At 37.7% G+C, this 18,225-nt stretch overlaps 2 protein-coding genes across 2 annotated transcripts; one reads left to right on the forward strand and one right to left on the reverse strand.

The window, feature by feature from the left end:
• The first annotated feature begins 2,268 nt into the window (after nt 1-2,268).
• On the forward strand, nt 2,269-14,872 carry LOC107084215 (Golgi SNAP receptor complex member 1-like). The gene is made up of 9 exons (XM_015373941.1): nt 2,269-2,328; nt 3,142-3,268; nt 4,871-4,937; nt 5,133-5,240; nt 5,354-5,445; nt 6,404-6,478; nt 13,792-13,821; nt 14,040-14,122; nt 14,393-14,872. The coding sequence occupies exons 1-9, from the start codon at nt 2,286-2,288 to the stop codon at nt 14,515-14,517; spliced, it is 750 nt and encodes a 249-aa protein (XP_015229427.1). The 5' UTR covers nt 2,269-2,285; the 3' UTR covers nt 14,518-14,872.
• A 1,278-nt stretch (nt 14,873-16,150) lies between these two features.
• On the reverse strand, nt 16,151-17,450 carry LOC107084216 (tumor suppressor candidate 5 homolog). The gene is made up of 3 exons (XM_015373942.1): nt 16,624-17,450; nt 16,373-16,499; nt 16,151-16,282 (listed from the first exon to the last, which is right to left on the reverse strand). Exons 1-3 carry the CDS (start codon nt 17,023-17,025, stop codon nt 16,266-16,268), a joined length of 546 nt encoding a protein of 181 aa, XP_015229428.1. The 5' UTR covers nt 17,026-17,450; the 3' UTR covers nt 16,151-16,265.
• Nucleotides 17,451-18,225: the final 775 nt, after the last annotated feature.

The raw sequence follows: 18,225 nt of genomic DNA on the forward strand, positions 1-18,225 counted from the left end.
TTTTTTTTTTTAAGGAATTATTTATATCGATGACTTGGACTGATAAAGTCTGTTAAAGCCTAATAATTACATAGTTTACGTAATTACGACAGTTCCTCTGTTAGGATATACAGTTAGCCTGTTCATTATGTACAAAACAGAGGTTTGTGGATGAAATAGACAGAGTATATATATATATATATATATATATATATATATATATACATATATATACATATATATACATATATAGCTGACTATTTTGACTTACAGCACATCTATAATTGTGTTCATTACAAAATTAGAACCCTACATAAGATCATATCAAATAAGAGAGTAAACAGGCTTCTCACGTATATGTCTGGCTTCATTGTGGGGAAGACTGCAGACCTGATGGACAGATTTGGTATTTTCTGCAGTTGACAGAGGAAAGTAACTGGACTATTGCACAGTGGTCCAAAGTCCTCTTTTCGGATTTAAGTTTGCATTTCATTGGAAAATCATGGTCCGAGACTCAGAAGGAAGAGTGAAGAGGCATAAGTGCATGCTGTTTTAGCTCTGTGAAGTTGATTCAATGAAGGATTTGGGCACCCGTTCCACCTGCTGGGGTTACCCCATTGTGATTTATCAGGTCCAGAGTCAGTAAAACCAAACAGCACTCTTCCCTATAGCTGGTAAGCTTTATTAGTATGCTGACTCCATTTGCCAGTTGGGCCTGGTACAAGCTCTAGACTGCTTGAACAATTACGGATGCCTGTGCTTGATTTGCCATGAAACTGGCCTGATTTACTCCCTGCTAAGAATACATCAATTCCTAAACTGAAAAACAAAAGGCATCTGAGCCAACATTGCAGGGGAGTCAGTGGCTGAATTACAACAACCTGGAATGTCTTTACCCCTTGGCAGAGGGAACAGAGTGATCACCTCATTGTCACACTGTACTGATGTAGAGACACATACACAGCCTGTACAAAGTGCAGGGTGATCTATCCTGCACAATGCATGGCCACATACTTTCAGAATATTTACCTTTAGATTGTAAAGATCATATTTCAATTAAGAAGTCTAAAGATATTCCAATAAAACAGAATAAATTATTTCTGGTTCTTTTTAATATAATGCAGGGCAAGGTAATCTATATAGCACAATTTTAAAATACTAATAATAAAAATATAAACATAAAATGATAAGATGATTATATAAAAGAAAATAAATAATGATAAAATGAATGATAAGAAAAGGAAAATAAAGTCAGACAGAAAACTTTAGCACAGTAAAAAGTCATTTTAAATCTAAAAATGTTATTAATCTACATTTATAGCAAGTCAGGGTTACAGCACTTTTTCCAGTTTATTCCAGATTAGCTGATTATGGTATGCAGAGCAGATTTGAACCCAAAGACCTGAGATATCTGGGTGGTTGGAACAAGTATTATTAATATTTTGGTGCAAAGTCATTCAGTAATTTACTAACTAAGTAATTTAAAATCTATTCTCTGAGATACAGGGAGCCAATGTAATGACTTTAAAACTCGGGTGATGTGCTCCACTTAGTTTTAGAGAGAACACCAACAGTAGGATTCTGATTAATGGCAGCTGTCTGATGAACTTTTTAGGAAGACTTATAAAGACACCATTGTAGTACTTAATTCTAAAGATAAAAGTACACATTTGTTTTTCAAGGTCCTGTTGAGGAATTAGTTTTTGAATCCTGTAAATATCAAGGTCATAGAAGGCTGGCTTTGATACTGTCTTTTTGTGCCTCTGAAGGTCTCAATCCATCTCTACACCCAGATTTCCAGTCTGATTGTTTTTTTTTTCTAGCTGTAATAATTAAAGATGTGCACCATTTTTTTAAACACTCTTCCTTTGTTTCATAATATATTACTTCAATTCTGTTTGCTTCAGCTGAAGAAAATTTTGGCAGATCCATGCATTGACTTCATCCATGTATTCTCCAGTGCTTAAATAGGTTGATAAGGTTGAATTTGGAGGGAAATACAACAAGAGAATTGTTATTTCCCTTCTTCTTCAACTTCTTCGGGTCATTATTATTATTATTATTATTATTATTATTATTATTATTATCTTATATTATATTACAAATATTATTATTATTATTAGTAGTAGTAGTAGTAGGAGTGGTGGAAGTAGTAGTAGTAGTACTAGTAGTAGTAAAAAAATTAAAACAAAACAACAATTAAAATGCCTCGTACACTGAAAAACAACGAACTTTTAGGTTATCTATTTGCGACTGGGTGACGGAAGAAGTGCGACAGTTTGTTCTCCTTAACGGCTGGTGATGACATGTCAACAACAGACATGGCAACCAGCGGCAATTACTGGGAAGGTATGTAATGTTACAGGCATAAAAATGAAAAACGGCTCTGGACTTGCTCTTTTTTTGTTATCCAAAGTAAACTCTTGTTACTCATATATATTGGCTCACATCACACGACGCGAATCAAGTTGACGCGTGTCCAAATGAGAGGGTTTAATTATTTCCAAAGCTAATGTGTTAGCATGTTGACTGTTGACGTCGAAGTTCAGAAGTTTTTATTATAAAGTGAAACGCCTCGTCTTTGTTCCTCACAGTTTTGGTATTGCTGTCGACCTGTGTTTAAATCTAAAAACGATGTGATAAATTAGAATAAGCAAATAAAAACGACTGCTTTTTTAAGCTTATAACCTAAAACAATACTGAATAGTTATATTATTCTGTTTTATTCACTTAAGGCTCCGAATTTAAACTCCATTTGCTCTTAGATAGTCATATTGAATATGCCTGTTTATTTTAAGTTTTGAATATTGTTGTCCTACGAACTGGAAAATAGTTTAAACGATCAAATATTTTGCAAAATGTAACTATTGGCTTTGCTGACAAGTACGTTGGAAAAATAGTTGATTTTCTATATAAATGAGTGCATTTGAGAGATTATTAATAGACGACTATAGAGCTGTGAAGATCAATATGTGGGCTGAAAATCAGGATCTTGAAATCTGAAGTTATAGGTTGATTAATTTACCTTCAATCCAGTTAAGCTTGAGCAATTGCTGCAGAGTCACATTCTTTATTTCATTGTTAAATATTTAGTTTCTTATCACAAATATCTGTTGTATCTGCTAATATATTCCCAGCATGTTTCTCAATTTCTTCACTCAGATTTACGTAAGCAGGCCAGGCAGCTGGAGAACGAGCTGGACCTCAAGCTGGTCTCCTTCAGCAAGCTCTGCACGAGTTACCGCAGCAACTACAGCAGCGGCCATGACCAGCAGGCAAGAGACAGCAGGTGCCAGCAAAGCTTTTCAATATTCATAATGAACATAACTAACATAGTTATAATGCAAACAAATGGATGATGAACCTTAAATAAAAGGTATTTTATTTACACTAAAGTACGTGGCCTCAAGATTTGAAACTGACAGTTCTTTTTTTTAAAAATGTACGTTACTTTTTTAATGACATTTTGCCTTTATTTTTGGTTGCAATGCAGAGGAAGCAGGGTTACAGGGGAACGCCGTTTTTTTTACATTGATTTTTGTGTCATTTGGAGCCGTTCTGAAGATATTCCGTTAGGTTATATCCAAGTAACGTCTTCCTATGGGCAACGAGTTGAAGGCACAAACTAAACTGTTCATAATTTATTTGTATGGTACACCAGCATTCATAACATGTAGGCGAATCACTGTCCCCCTGAAATCGGCAGTTATATTTTTATATTTATATCTTAAAAAACGAAGCGAAGTGTGTATCTTCAGAACAGCTCCAAATGACACAACACTCATATGGGAGAGGAGAACATGATGTAATACCGTCAAATCAAGGGCCCAATGTAAAAAAAAAAAACGGCGTTCCCCTTTAATAGTTATTAGAAAAAATAACCAAGTGAAATAGAAGAGATGTATAGATGTTGTCCCACAGTAGGGACAGAAACCGCATTAGAGCAGAAGAAAAACACAGATATGAAGAATATGCATACAGAGCACAGACACATGTGAGACATTATCAATTAAATTGCAATTGTTTTGAACATTGAATTATGGTTTTAGCATAATTTTGCCATTTTGAAAGCATTTGTTGGTAATGTTGGAAATGTTTAAAAAAGACCAGAACCCACCAATACCAAAGGCAATTAAGATATGTTGTGTGTCCCTAAGAAAAATGGTAAAATCACTGAATTGATAAAGTAAAAAAAAAAAAAAGGTTAGGGACGAGCAGTAAATGCTACCATCGCGCGCTGTGTCATCGCGCGCTGCTTAACCGCCCTTCACTGCGCGGTTTAAGTTTTGTTGCATTGATGAAATGATAGAAACACAATAAAGGAATCTTACTATGGTGGACGTGTTTCTGTTGAGAGCAACAGAAGTTCTGCAATCACACCTTTTCTCTTCCTCCCAGCTTTTTGGCTGATATTTAGCCTTCCCTGGAAATGCCTTTCCAAATTTTTATTTTTATTTTTTGCCAACCTCTCATTACCAAGCAAAAATGCATGCAATCCTTCCACATTGATAATGAAAGAAAATGATTCGGTCCATTCTTTGAATCCTCTTTTCTCATCAGCAATCTTCCTTTTTTCCCCTTTGGGATCCATGGTCCGAGACATGACGCAAATTATTGTTTAAATTTATTTATTATACAAATGTTTACAGCATTGGAAAACATAACTATTTTTTGTTTGACCTCCTGCACACCATATATAAAAAAAAAACGATTTTCATAAATTTTTGAAAAAGCTCAAGGGAGCCACAAGGGGAACGCTAAAGAACCGCATGCAGCTCCGGAGCCGTGTGTTGCCGACCCCTGGTCTAGAGGCTTTACAGGCTATGTGTAAAGTATTATTATATCATTATTTGAACCTTGAAGTTCTTTCTATCTCCATTCTGTCAATCAGGTCTGAATCCTTCCAGGACAATATGCTGGTAGCCATGACCTCCGAAGTGGAGCAGCTCTTGAATAAAGTAGGTTACAGATCCCTTCTGCCGTCATATGGTGGATAAATGTAACACTGAAAAGTATTTTCAGTGAATGTTGGAAAAAACAGATGTTTAAAATAATAGCCAATCATTTTCATTATACATTTTCCTGAATTGTATGCTTTTTTTAATTAGGAGTTAAATGATTAAAGGTCACTTTTCTTTGAAATTTGCGTGCAGCTTTCAGCGGTCAATGACAAGATGGCGGAGTACACAAACAGTCCTGGAGCGTTGTCGCATAACGCAGCGTTGATGCACACCTTACAAAGGCACAGAGACATTTTACAGGTACTAGCTGCTGGATGCTTCTTTTTGTTTGAGGACTAAAGTAAATATTGACTAAAGACTTAATGTTCTCCACTGTGTGAGATATTACAATCTACTAATGTTTCATCTTCTAGGACTACACACACGAGTTTCACAAAACTAAAAGCAACTTCCTCAGCCTTCGGGAGCGGGAGGACCTGCTGGGTTCGGTTCACAGAGACATCGAGTGAGCAGCTCCAGACACATGCACAGACGTTTCAAACTCAAAGCAGAAACTGTGTTTCAAACTCAGGGTAGAAAATATTTAGCAATTTAGTTTGTGATTGGGCAGATCACAGTTGGAGGTATTCATTTTGGTATTTTATTTTCTGTTCTTTTAAAGTAAACTGACAGTTTAAGGTTATTTTTAGTCGTTTTCACAATTTATTGTCTCAATTTTCCCTGTGGGTATTTGCTTTTTCAATCTTCGCCAGCAGGAGGCAGAGATGTGCCACTTTTTGTCTTTTTATTCAAAGCCCCCCTCCTATGTTAAAGTCCACTCTTCCTTCTATCATCTTTCATACACTAATAAGAGACATCTCCTTTCATTAAGACTTCCCTTCTCCTTTTCTCTGGATCTCTATCCCTCCCTCACTGTCAGTTTCCCCCTTCTTCTCTTGGGGATATCTTTCCCTAAGTGCCTTCTACAGTAAATCAAACCACAAGGCTTTCATTCAGCCCCCGTAGGGAGAGAGTGGTTACATGTGGCCGGCCCTGTCCGGAGAAATGCTGCAACAGAGTGGGAGAGGGAGGAAAATACGGATAGATGGAGGGAGGAGAGACGTGTCGTGATCTGAAGCTGACTGATTACAGAATGGATGAAAGTGAATTTTAATTATTTCTGGTTAATGATAAGGCTGGCGAGGGGTGTGGCGGCAGAGCAGATAATAGGTGATGAATTGAAAAGATGATTGTCTGGTTATGAGGAGGATGGTGTAAATAGGAGAGTATGCTTTGGGTGAAGCAGGGAAACTAACTTCTTGTGTGCGCCAAAGTAACACAGTGTTCATCATGTTGCTCATGTTGTCAGATTTTTTTTGCCAATCTACTATTTCAGATTTCTTTTTTTTATATTTTCTTTAAAGCTGTTTTATTGTTTATTTTCCCATTTATTTCTCTTGCCTCTTCTCTCTTTTGCCGATCAGATCCTACAAGAGCAACTCAGGGGTGAACAACAGAAGGACCGAGCTCTTTCTGAAGGAACATGAACATCTACGGAAGTAAGAAAGCTTTCAGAAAGTCACCTTTTCTTTCTCTTTCTCCCAGCTTAATAAAGTATGCTTAGTCTGTATCTAAAACATCTTCCACATCTTTTACAGTATTTATTTTACAAATTAAGAAACATTGGAAGGTTTTAAATAAAATAACCAAATCTAATTTAAAGTCTAGTTATTGTCCCACTGAACACTTAATTAACTTTGAACCTGAATCAGTGGATTGTTTTCAAACACATTTCCTTGTTCCTTATTTAAAACAAACGTTCCTAAGTCTCGACCTAAAATATGGTCAGCAACAGTTACTTGCTGGGAAAGTTCTGTCGATCTCCAGGTCAGTTGTTTTATAGTGAAGTAAACAGAGGATTATATGATCTGATGGGTTAACCCTGCTGGATTAACATTCTGAATTCATCCCAGCCTGCTTGTCTTTTTAACCCAGTTTGAGGCCTGCTGGTACAGCGCCTCGCCAAAGTATTCAGCCCCCTAAAACCTTTTTAATTTTTGCCAGATTTAGGCTTCAAACATAGAGATATACAATTGAATTTTCTTGTAAAGAATAAACAACAATTGGGACACAATCATTAAGTGGAACAGAATTTATTTTGTTTTTTGAACAATTTCAGCAAATATAAAACTGAAAAGTCGGACGTGCAAAATAAATCGTCCTCTATTCTTCCCGTTCAGCAAACTCTCTTCAGAAATTCAGTGAGAATCTCTGAGGCTGTGTCCGAACATCAGCCCTAACCCCTAAATCCCTCAATCACTGTATAGAGGGGCGACTAATAGTGGACTTTATAGTGAACTCAGTTAACTGACTGTTCACACAGATGATCACTATTTTTTGCTCCCTGTTGGTCACATGGTTCCGCCTCCCCACACGGTGCTTGCACCATCTTTGTTATATCTTGCTGCTGTCTGGTAGTGACCGCGGGCCGCTGTGACAATAAATCCCATAATGCTTTGCAAAAAGAGCTCTCTTCGCAAAGCATTCCAGGATATATCTGCTCGTCTAGTGACCATGGAGGATCACTGCTTTTCAAGTCCACTACTTTTTCATCCACTAGACATTCAGATACTTATTTAAAATGGCGTAACCACAATATAGTGCCCTATATAGTTATCAGGGCGGACATTCGGACACAGCCTGAATGATCCAATGTTGACATAAATGACTGATAATGATAAATAGAATCAACCTGTGTGTAATCAAATCTCTGTATAAATGCACCTGCTCTGTGATCGTCTCTGAGGTCTGTTTTTGGCTATGTTCACACTGCAGGCATTAATGCTCAATTCCAATTTTTGTGTGAAATCCTATTCTTTTGCGCGGTTGTTCTTATTTCCAAATATATGTGATCTCCTGTTTTGCCCCACATGCGCAGTAAAAGACGGAATGATGTCACAAGTGAGTCTGCTATGTGTTTACGGTAGTAAACATGGATGATGGTGCTGGGGCGCATCTTGTAATCTTTCTTCTCCAACCTCAGCCAGTGCATTAACAAGACAGTCTTTTCAAGAAGGCTGAAAAAAAAAGACTGCTCTCCACAATATTGTCTGCCATGGTTGTTGTTTTTCTTCCTGCTTCTTCATAGCAAGATGGAGAATAGAGACCTTTGTAGAGTATTAATACCGTTCAGGTCGGATGAACCTGTGATTTTAGACACAGGTCACATTTCAAAATACGCATTTCAGATACGGATTGGATTCAGGACCACATAATCAAGTGGCCTGGGTCGCATTGGAAAAAATCGGATCTGTGTTGTTCAGACTTTCATAAAAATATCAGATACAAGTCCCATGTGGGTGAAACAATGGGATTTGGATCACTTCAGGCTGCTGATGGCTGTGAACGTAGCCTAAAGCGCAGAGAGAATCATTAAGAACAAGGAACACACCAGGCAGGTCCGAGATGCTGTTGTTGAAAAGTTTAAAGCTTGATTTGGATACAAAAAGCTTTCCCAATCTTTAAATATGCAAAAGAGCACTGTGCAAGCAATAATATTGAAATGGAAGGAGTATCAGACGACTGTAAATCTGAAAAAGATCCGACCGTCGCACTAATCTTTCAGCTCAAACATGGAGAAGACTGATCAGAGATGTAGTCAAGAGGCCCATAATAACTTTGGAGGAACTGTAGAGAACTACAGCTGAGGGAGGAGACTCTGTTCATAGGAAAACAATCAGTCTGGCCTTCATGGAAGAAAGCCATTTCTTAAAGATATCCATAAAAATTCTTGTTTAATGTTTGCCACAAGCCACCTGGGAGACACAGCCAACATGTGGCAGAAGATGCTCTAGTCATATGAAACTGGAATCACACATTTTGGCAACCATGCAAAACATGTTTGGTGTAAAAGCAACACAGTTCATGAACCTGAACACACCATGCCCACCGTCAAACATGGAAGGGAAGGAACAGGGACGATGGATGGAGCCAAATACAGGACCATTCTGAAAGAAAACCTGTTGGTGTCTGCAAAAGACCTGTGACTGGGACGTAGATTTATCCTCCAACAAGAAAATTATTCAAAACATGAAGCCAAATTTACAATAGAATGGTTCACAGATAAACATATATAGATGTTAGAATGGCCAAGTCAAAGTCTAGACCTGAACCTAAAGTAGAAATCTTTGGAAAAAATGAAAACCGCCGTTCACAAACACCCTCTATCCAACCTCACTGAGCTCCATCTCTTCTACAAGGAAGAATGGGAAATAATTTCAGTCTCTCGATGTACAAAACTGATAGACACATGCATCAAGCGACTTGGAGCTTTAATCGCAACAAAAGGTGGTTCTAGAAAGAATTAACTCAATGGGGCTGAATAATTTAGCAAACCCAAATTGTCAATTTTTTATTTGTTAAAAAAATGTCAACTATCCAATAAACTTCATTCCACTTCATGATTGGGTCCAAGTTGATGATTCTTCACACAGAATTACAATTTTATATCTTTATGTTTGAAGCCTAAAATGTGGCAAAAGGTTGAAACATTCAAGGGGGCCGAATTTTGCAAGGTGCTGGAAATGTTTCCCAACCTCAGAGAATCCCAAGTATCAGAAGCACTCTGCTGTCATCTAATTTAGTTTTATCTAATTTAGCTAATTTGCAAACTAACTACCATTACAACTACTCTATAGTTTAATTAACAATTGCTGCTTTATTCAGTGTCTGCCTGACAGCAAAAAAGCTCCAAATAAATTTAGACTCGTCGTTTTATATTTGGTAACAGTTTAATCACCTAATGTGTAATGTTTTACAAATAACTTACTATACAAATAGTATTTTTTTTTCTTTCTTTTTTTGGGGTCCAAACATCATTGCTGCACATTGCAATCAATAAACAGTGGATCAAGAATTTGACAGATCAAAAAGTTTGTGTTGTTTAAGTGTTTAATGTGCGCTTTAGATTGAAGTGGTCCGTCTACATCCTAAGCTCCTTTTTCACTGGATAATCTAAAACAACTCATGCAATAAATACATTTCTTCTCTGTGTGCTTTTTTGTGTCACTTTTGCAAAAAACTGAAGCCTGAATTTTAAGGAATTTAGGGCCATCCTGGATATAATGTTAACATGCACAGTTCCAGTTTACCTCCAAACAATCTCTATAAGACAAGCCTAAGAATATTAAAACCACCCAATCAGTTATTACAGGACCTCAGAGTTTAGAATAATATAGTGGGTTATTTTCAGGGCTACTTTTACTTCATAAATTAAAGACATGGATGATTCTATGCATAAAAAAACACAGAAACTAAAATCCGAAGTCAACTAAATAAAAATAAAAACCCAAAAATTGTCTTTCTATAAACATTAGATCATTTGGAGCAATAACTCTCCTTATATTTTAATTAAACACCTCACCGTGTTCCATGTAGGATAGAGCTACGTGTAGGATTATACCCTGACTTTTAACCTGAAGGGAAAGAGGTAGAAATGTCAATATTAGAGAAACCCTACTCTCTGCCTAAATCTTTAATTTTATACCAGTGAAGACAACCTTACCAGCTTAAACTGAGGAGGTTTTAGGGGAACTAATATTTACTTTTGTGCAAACAGTTAGAGAGGGAGATAGAGGTGATTTTAAAGGACAGGTAGAGTTGGGTATCATATTGCTATTTGATGCCATATTTTAATGATGGCTGCCTGCTGTGTCACTTGTTTGCAGTGCAAATACTATAGGGGGAAAAAGCTCCTCACCCTGTGTCGTCCCTTTAAAGGTTCTTCCATTTGCAACCAAAGGCAATAGATCATCAAAAACAAAACAAAGGAGCGGCCAAATCAACAGTTTAATGTATCCTGAGATGAAAGGAGTGTATTTGGTGAGCTCAGCAGCCTGTAATGGTCTGAACAGAAGCAGCTGGAGGATGCTGACATGTACGGACCATGCGCTGATATGGTTTAGATGGTTGTGATTTGATGGGTTATGCAGTTTTACTTGCAGCAACTGAAAATCTACAACCAATTTCTCAGAAAATTAGAACATTAAACCAGTTAAGGTATGTTTTAAACAGGAATGTTATGTTATGTAGGGGAGTGGTGGCCTAGTGCTTAGAGCATTGCGCTTGGAATCCAGAGGTTCTGAGTTCACTTAACCCCACACTGCTCCCTAGGCGCCACACAATGGCAGCCCACTGCTTCCCAAGGGCATGGGTCAAATGCAGAGGTAAATTTCTCCAATGTGAGATTAATAATAGTACATTTATATGTTATGAACTACATGATAGCCGGGCATACTGCTTACTTAGCAGAGAGCCACCGACATGGAATAAATGAATACAAAAGGATTTTTTAAATTTATTTCTGTTTTTGCTCTTATGTAATATTCAGTCGAGAAGTTGAATTTTGACTCTTAATGAGCAGAAATGCATCCTAGATATATGACAATAAAACCCAAGTTCATAAGTTCAGCTTTTTTTTTATTTGAATTGCAAACATAGATTAACTTTCTGATGATATTCTGATTGATTAAGCTGTGACTGTAATTATTTGAGACTCAATGTTGCTTATAAAAGCTCCTCCTGCCATATTTTCAGCAGCTATGCAGATCAGAACATTTTTATCAGTGTAGCATTTAATATTTATGTGTAACTAGAAGACCCTTTCATCCATTGGTCATGCATATGAGGATAAAACTATGCAGTTCATATGAAAGGTAACAAAACAAAGCTAACAATAAAGCATGTTGGAATCTTTAAACTGCACCAACATCATTTTTGTGGAACGTGAAACTTGATGATTTTATAAAGCAGGTACGTTGCCTGCTGTTACCATGCAGGGTGCAGATGGATACTGACACTGGTTTCCACTTTGCCTCACACCCATTTAGCCTAATGCAATTATAATAGAGCTGCAACCTGCCAGACATGTGCATAAAGGGATATGGAGTTCTTTGGTCATGTAGGGTTGTGTCATTTCAAGAGAGGAATATTTGCATGTCTATTTCTTTTTTAACTAAATAATTCATAACTTTTTGGACTGACTACATGACAGAATTAAATCTTTCAAGTTTTTCTCTGTTTTTGCACAGTCAACCTAGAGATAGTGTTTTTTTTTTCATATATATTTATGCTCATTTGATGCCTGAGACCAGGCTTCACTCTGATCTACTTTTTGCTAAAGTGTGTAGAGTGGTTTTTGTTCTCCAGAATATAAGCAAAAATTGGATCATGTTAAAAGCAGAACTCTGTGCCAGCTAATGTAGGCTTAGCAGAAAAGGCGGAGGACAGCAGTGAATAGACAGTAGGAGACAGATAGATGGAGAAAATATAAAGCTCTGTATTGATTTTTGGTCTCCAGTGGAGTCTGACAGGATGCACACTGCTGCCTTTCTCTGCTCTTTCAGCTCTGGACCGAACACTTCATTTTTCTATCCGTCACTTATCCGGGCTGCTAATGGCTGCCTGCTGAAGCACTGATGTGTGCGTTCAAGTTCGCCGTCTTTCTTATATACGCCTGGTATCCTTACTTGCATCTAAAGCAAACTAGAAAGAGGCCTGTGCTCTAATATGTAAATGTGTCCAGTGAAAAAATGTTGCACAGAATAATTGATGCTCACTTTACAGGATTCTGAAAGAGGCTTTTTAAAAAAATAAATCTTCATCTCATCTCCACACATTGCAAAAAAATAAAATCTAAGTAATTTTTTCTTAAAATGAGTAAATTTTTTCTTGAATTAAGGTTTGGAGTGAGACACTTTGCCAATGGAACAAGACGATTTACACTTTAAACAAGAAAAAAAAAATTGCATTGTCTTATTCCAAGTGCATAATATCTAGATAGCTTATTTTAAGAGTAAAAAAACTCATTCCATTGGCAAATCATCTTATTTACCTGCTCAAATTAAGGGTAAATAGACTTAATTTAAGACAGTTTTACTCATTTTGAGATCGTTTTCGCAGTGCAGTAGCAGCGACAGATTCCAGCACCCCAGATTAGCACGTGTTGAAATTAAAATTAACATATTTTAAACGATTATTGCAGTAATATAACCTCAAACTGTTATATTTTTGGAGACTGCATTTTTAAGTAAATTTAATATTGTGTTTTAATTATTTTAAATCACCATTGCCATAATTATGCTACAATCCCTTGAATTAAGTGCTACTGAAGCATAATTAAATTCATTCCAAATTTGGAAGGGTTACATTCCCCCTTGGTCTGAACCTTTTCTACAGGAGAAAATACCAAAACCCTTTTTTTTAATTTTCTTTGCAAATAGGGTGATAATATACGCTGGTTTCCCCATTTTATCCAATGGGAGCGATGATTGCCAGAGTATTTTTTCTTTTACAAGTTATCGCTCGTTTGCAAAAGATGGAACATGAAAGAAAATGAAAAGAGTAAAGTCTCGTGTTTCTCTGACTTTAAATATGTAAAGAAACAGAGGTTAAAAAAATGTAATATTGTGGACCCAGAACCAAAACAGAAGCTAATTATCGGACAATATCAGCCTTCTTCAACTGTGGGCAGACCTGAAGAGAAGATCGGTTTACCAGAATCTAACAGAGAGAGATGAGAGAATCCAAAGATGCCTGAAGAATAGAAAGAAAAACTAAGTTGATAGAAGAAGTGTAGAGAGAATTAAGTATTATATCATTTAAAAAACAGACATTTTATTAACAGGTGAGGTTTTGTAACTAGAGATTGACTTTTTCTATATGTTTTAGTTTATTCAGTGCCAGTTCTGTCTCTCTCTAAAGTTTTTTTTTTTTTTTTAAACCTCTCAGCGGGTCATTTTACACATAAGCACTTTGTCTTTAACTTGTCCGATAGAGCTCGACTTTTTAATCTGGTTTCTCTTTTCGTTCACAGCTCAAATAGTCTCATCGACAATGCAATAAGGTAAGCTTTATTGCTCCATCCACTCCTCCCTCCCCCTCTTCTCTCCCTTTACTCCCACACATCACGAGGAATCCCAGCTCCTTCTGGTCGATTAAAGCCGACTTTCTAACTTTTTAGCTCATTAGCCGAGACCGTAAATGCCGTGTAATATGATCTGGCAGAGGCAGATATATTTCTCCATTTCTGCTGCTGATCCATCATGCTTTCTCTTCCTCCAGCATCGCCATGGCTACAAAGGAGAACATCACATTTCAGCGTGGGATGCTGAAGTCCATTCAAACAAGGGTCACAACTTTGGCCAGTATCCTTTCAGCTCTGAAATCGATTCTGCTTTTCTCTCACTGTTGGATTTACACTTTTTTTAGATCTTTGTCCTCTCAGCATTTCTGCAATAACTGTATCATTTTGACTCCTTTATACTTTTTTTCATTATTTATTACATGAGTATGTTAGGAGTCCGACTAATGGGCTTGTTTTTCGGCCTGCCGCTATTCGTCTCTTACTTACTGCAAGGAAAGCAGGCTTGGCTCATATCTTAATTATTTTCCCTTCACTGGTTCCCTCCCCTCAGATCGTTTCCCTGCTATCAACAGCCTCATCCAGAAAATCAATTTGCGAAAGAGGAGGGACTCTTTAATCCTAGGTGGAGTGATTGGCATCTGCACCATTCTACTTTTGCTCTACACTTTCCACTAAATTATTGTCTGTAACTCAAATTGAGTGTTGCCAAGAGATCTATACGCTTTACTGTATTGTAACCCCATAAAAGTTATGTTTAATTTGTACATTGCTGCTTATTTTCTTGTAAGGTGAACATTATAAATGCATAAAGAGATTTTACTGGGATGCCGTACTGTTGATGTACGATTTTGTTAATTAAAAGGTGGTGAGCTTTCAAATGGGTCATGCTCAGTCAAGTTTATTTCAGCCATGCAAAAACTATGGCACAGAAAAACCAGTCATACAGTATGAATGTATAAACATGAACATCAGAGTGCCGACATCAGTGCATATAAAGGGAAACGCCCTGTTTCATTGTTTATCGTGTATTGTAAACATCTACACAGCTAAGTGGAAGCCAACCAGGAATTGGTACAATTGATCAAGTTAGCACGCAAAAGCAGAGCATCACACCATAAGAGCAGAGAGGTTGATAAATGTGCTTTAAACTAGAGATGCACCACAACAATCAGCTATACATCTAAATCAGACTTTTTTTTTTTCTCGTGATGAGCGGATCGAATACGGGAAAGTTTTCACACGTTTAACCAGGAGTGTCCAAAGCACGGCCCCTGGGGTCATTGGCAGCCGTCTGAATGATTTTGTGGCCCCTTCAGTTCAAATCAATGCTTCCAACCTGCCCAGACAGCTGCTGGGGGAGTCATTTCAAGAAGTTTTTAACTGAAATTACAATCTTAACTTATATTTGGTTAATAATGCTTTTTGATTATAATTTTTAACCTTCTCACAATTACTCAAAGGCACACTTTGGAGCAGCTGTTTGTTAAACTTTGCTAAATAGAGCACTAAATCTTTCTTTTTTTGGAACAATAAAATGAAAAAAAAAAAAAAAAACAACAGCAATACCCCCAAAAACAAACCATAGTATTCCTTTAAAAATAAATTCAGATCTATAGGTCTCCTCCTCCATTAAAAAGTCAATAATTTTTTTGCATATGTAATCAGATGAGTATATCCTTCTCCCATGGATTATGAGTACTTAAAAAATGATAGTATATCCAAGGTGAAAAGGCTTTGAATGCACCAAATCAACAGCATGTGATTCATTTTAGGGCGTTTATGGTAAATAAAAGGGTCAAATCCACAACTAGTGCAGCACAAAGTCTAGTATCAGGCGATTAGACCCCAAAGGACACTGGGAAATCATAATAGCCAAAAATATATATATATATAATCCTGATCGGTGCATCTCCATTTTAAACTTATTGTAAACAGATATTTTTTTTTCCCCCTCAGCCATATAAGTTCAGTCAGTCTTTGTAAAACAGAGCAGGCAGGTGTTGCATTCTGTCTTTTTCTTTCTATCGCTTCAATCTCCATTTCACACTTTTTTTTATGGTAGTCCTTACATCCCTACCTTAGCTCTTATTTACCTCAAAGTCCCACTAGTTTTGTATCTGGAAGGGTTTGCCCTTTCTCAACATATCCCTTTATTCCTGAGTTTGTGGGATTATCAAGCAGGACTGTTTCCTGAAAAGGATACATGACGTAAACCATGTTTTCTTCATACTCTTTTCATTTTTGGTCCATAGCAGAAAATCAAAAAAAAAAAAAAAGTGCACATTGGAATTCCTTCAGACTTTTTTTCCAGCTCCTATGTTGTGCTTGTGATTCTTCAGTCTTCATCAATCTGAGATCCTCTTTCCTTTGTGCAAATGTGGGATCTGGTGTAGTTAAAGGAAGCTCTTTCCATTCGCCTGGATTCAGTTTTTTTGGGTCTCTGAGAGAAATAGAAAAAAATATCACACATTGATATCAACCTATACTGATTCTGCATTTTATATGCGTGTTGGATGCTTGTCTCCCATACCAAAGTTAAACACTATGAAGAGGATTACAGCCACACCCAGCAGCATTGCCAGAGCGCTGAGCAGCATGGATAAACGCCCATACTTTCTTGCTCCTTCAATGTCTCCAGTGTGGAGAACTGACCTCGACTGATGGGAAATGAAAACACATGAATCATTACTTATTTAAATGCAGACCTGGAGGAAAACCAACTGTGGTTCTAATACAAGTATAATAAACTGATAGAGAGTCACAAAAAAACTGTAAACTCACCACACTTGCATACCACAAGGCACAGATGTTGAGCGGCACCGCGGGGCAGAAGCAGGACAGGATGGCCAGCCAGAGGTAACTCGGGGGCGTGGAGCCCTGTGGCACCGGGGAGGAGAGCTGACCCAGGCTGAGCCTGGAAGTAGACCTGGGTGGGGCCGTCAGCTGCCCGAAAGAGCCTGACTTTAGCGGGGATCTGTGTCCGTTTTGCTCCGCGTTCAGGGAGCGGACGCTGCCTCTGGTGTTCAGAGAAAAGGAGTCGGATGGTTTAAGGTTGCTCTCCCCGGTGGGCTCGGTGGGGGCTTTGCTCAGCAGCTTCTCGGTGTCCTGGAAGTCGGTAGGGTTGGAGACTTCCCTCTCACCCAGGCCACTCTTCTCGAAGGCTGCATCAGTGTTGATAGCCATCGCTGAGCGGTTGGAGTCTAAGTTGTCCCGCTGATGGAGGTGCTGAAGAGTCTTCCCTCGGATGTTCTCCTTTGGGGGTCATCAGATTAAAGTATACAAATTCAGAGAGCAGCCTATTTAATTAAGCAGTCTAACTCCATCCAGATTCCTTATTGATGAACGCGATGTTATTGATGTCTCTGTCCCTCTGGCGTTTAGTTGCCAGTGACGCACGCCTCGCTTTTTACCCCCCACCCTCTGGTGTCAGCTCTGTGAGGTATTACCGCATCCATCCCTCACATCACCAGAGCTGAAGTCCCACTTAACTACCAGGCGAGGTATGGTGCAGGCAAAAAAATAAAAAAATAAAAGAAAAAATCAGCGATTAAACATCCTTTAAAGTGAATACGAGCGGTGCGTAAAAGCTTTCCATTTACGCGCGGGAGCAGCAGCTTGATCAGCACCCAGAACGCAGCCAAGTCCGTGTAATGGAGGAAGAGAGGAAAGTAAGCATGGGATAACAAACCTTTCAGAATATTCTCGATCTGCTGACTGCAAACTTCAGCCATGTTGAGATTTTTAGGTGGAGCCTCGGCGTCCGTTTTGGCAAAGTAGCTCAGATGACCTGTGAAAACTTTAGTAAATGCAAATATCTAATATACAACTGCTTTGTGTTTACAAGCGAGGAGGATTTATTTATTTATTTTGACTTCAACAGGGCCAACCCAAGATTCTATAGAGGTCCCTAGCTGAATTTTATTTTAAATTTAAGTTCCATTTCACCCAAATTACTATAACACTCAATAGATACACCATTGGGATAAGCACACTTGGTTTTAGACATTTTGTTTACTTTTTAATTAGCAAACAAATCTGGATTGATTCAACTTTTTATCTTAACATGATCATTTCATTTTGATGGTTTACAAGAATGGCCTCGAAGGAAGAAAATACTAGAGCATAAATGGGCTTTTTATACGGTAGAGGATTAGGGCCACTGGAAAAAAAAAAAACTAATTGATTTTTAAATTTTATTTCAGTTTAACATAGGAAAAAAGTCAGAATTCTGATTTTTTTCTCAGAATTCTGACTTTTAATCTCAGAATTCCTACGGTGGCACTGAAGTGCAAACTGCAACTACAAATCTAAAAGCGCAACTACATTAAGGAAATCGCAACTACATAAAGCAAAGCGCAACTACATTAAGGAAATCGCAACTAC

The sequence above is a fragment of the Cyprinodon variegatus genome, unplaced genomic scaffold, assembly GCF_000732505.1.
Source record: "Cyprinodon variegatus isolate N-32 unplaced genomic scaffold, C_variegatus-1.0 Scaffold94, whole genome shotgun sequence".
In the NCBI taxonomy this organism is placed as follows: Eukaryota; Metazoa; Chordata; class Actinopteri; order Cyprinodontiformes; family Cyprinodontidae; genus Cyprinodon; species Cyprinodon variegatus.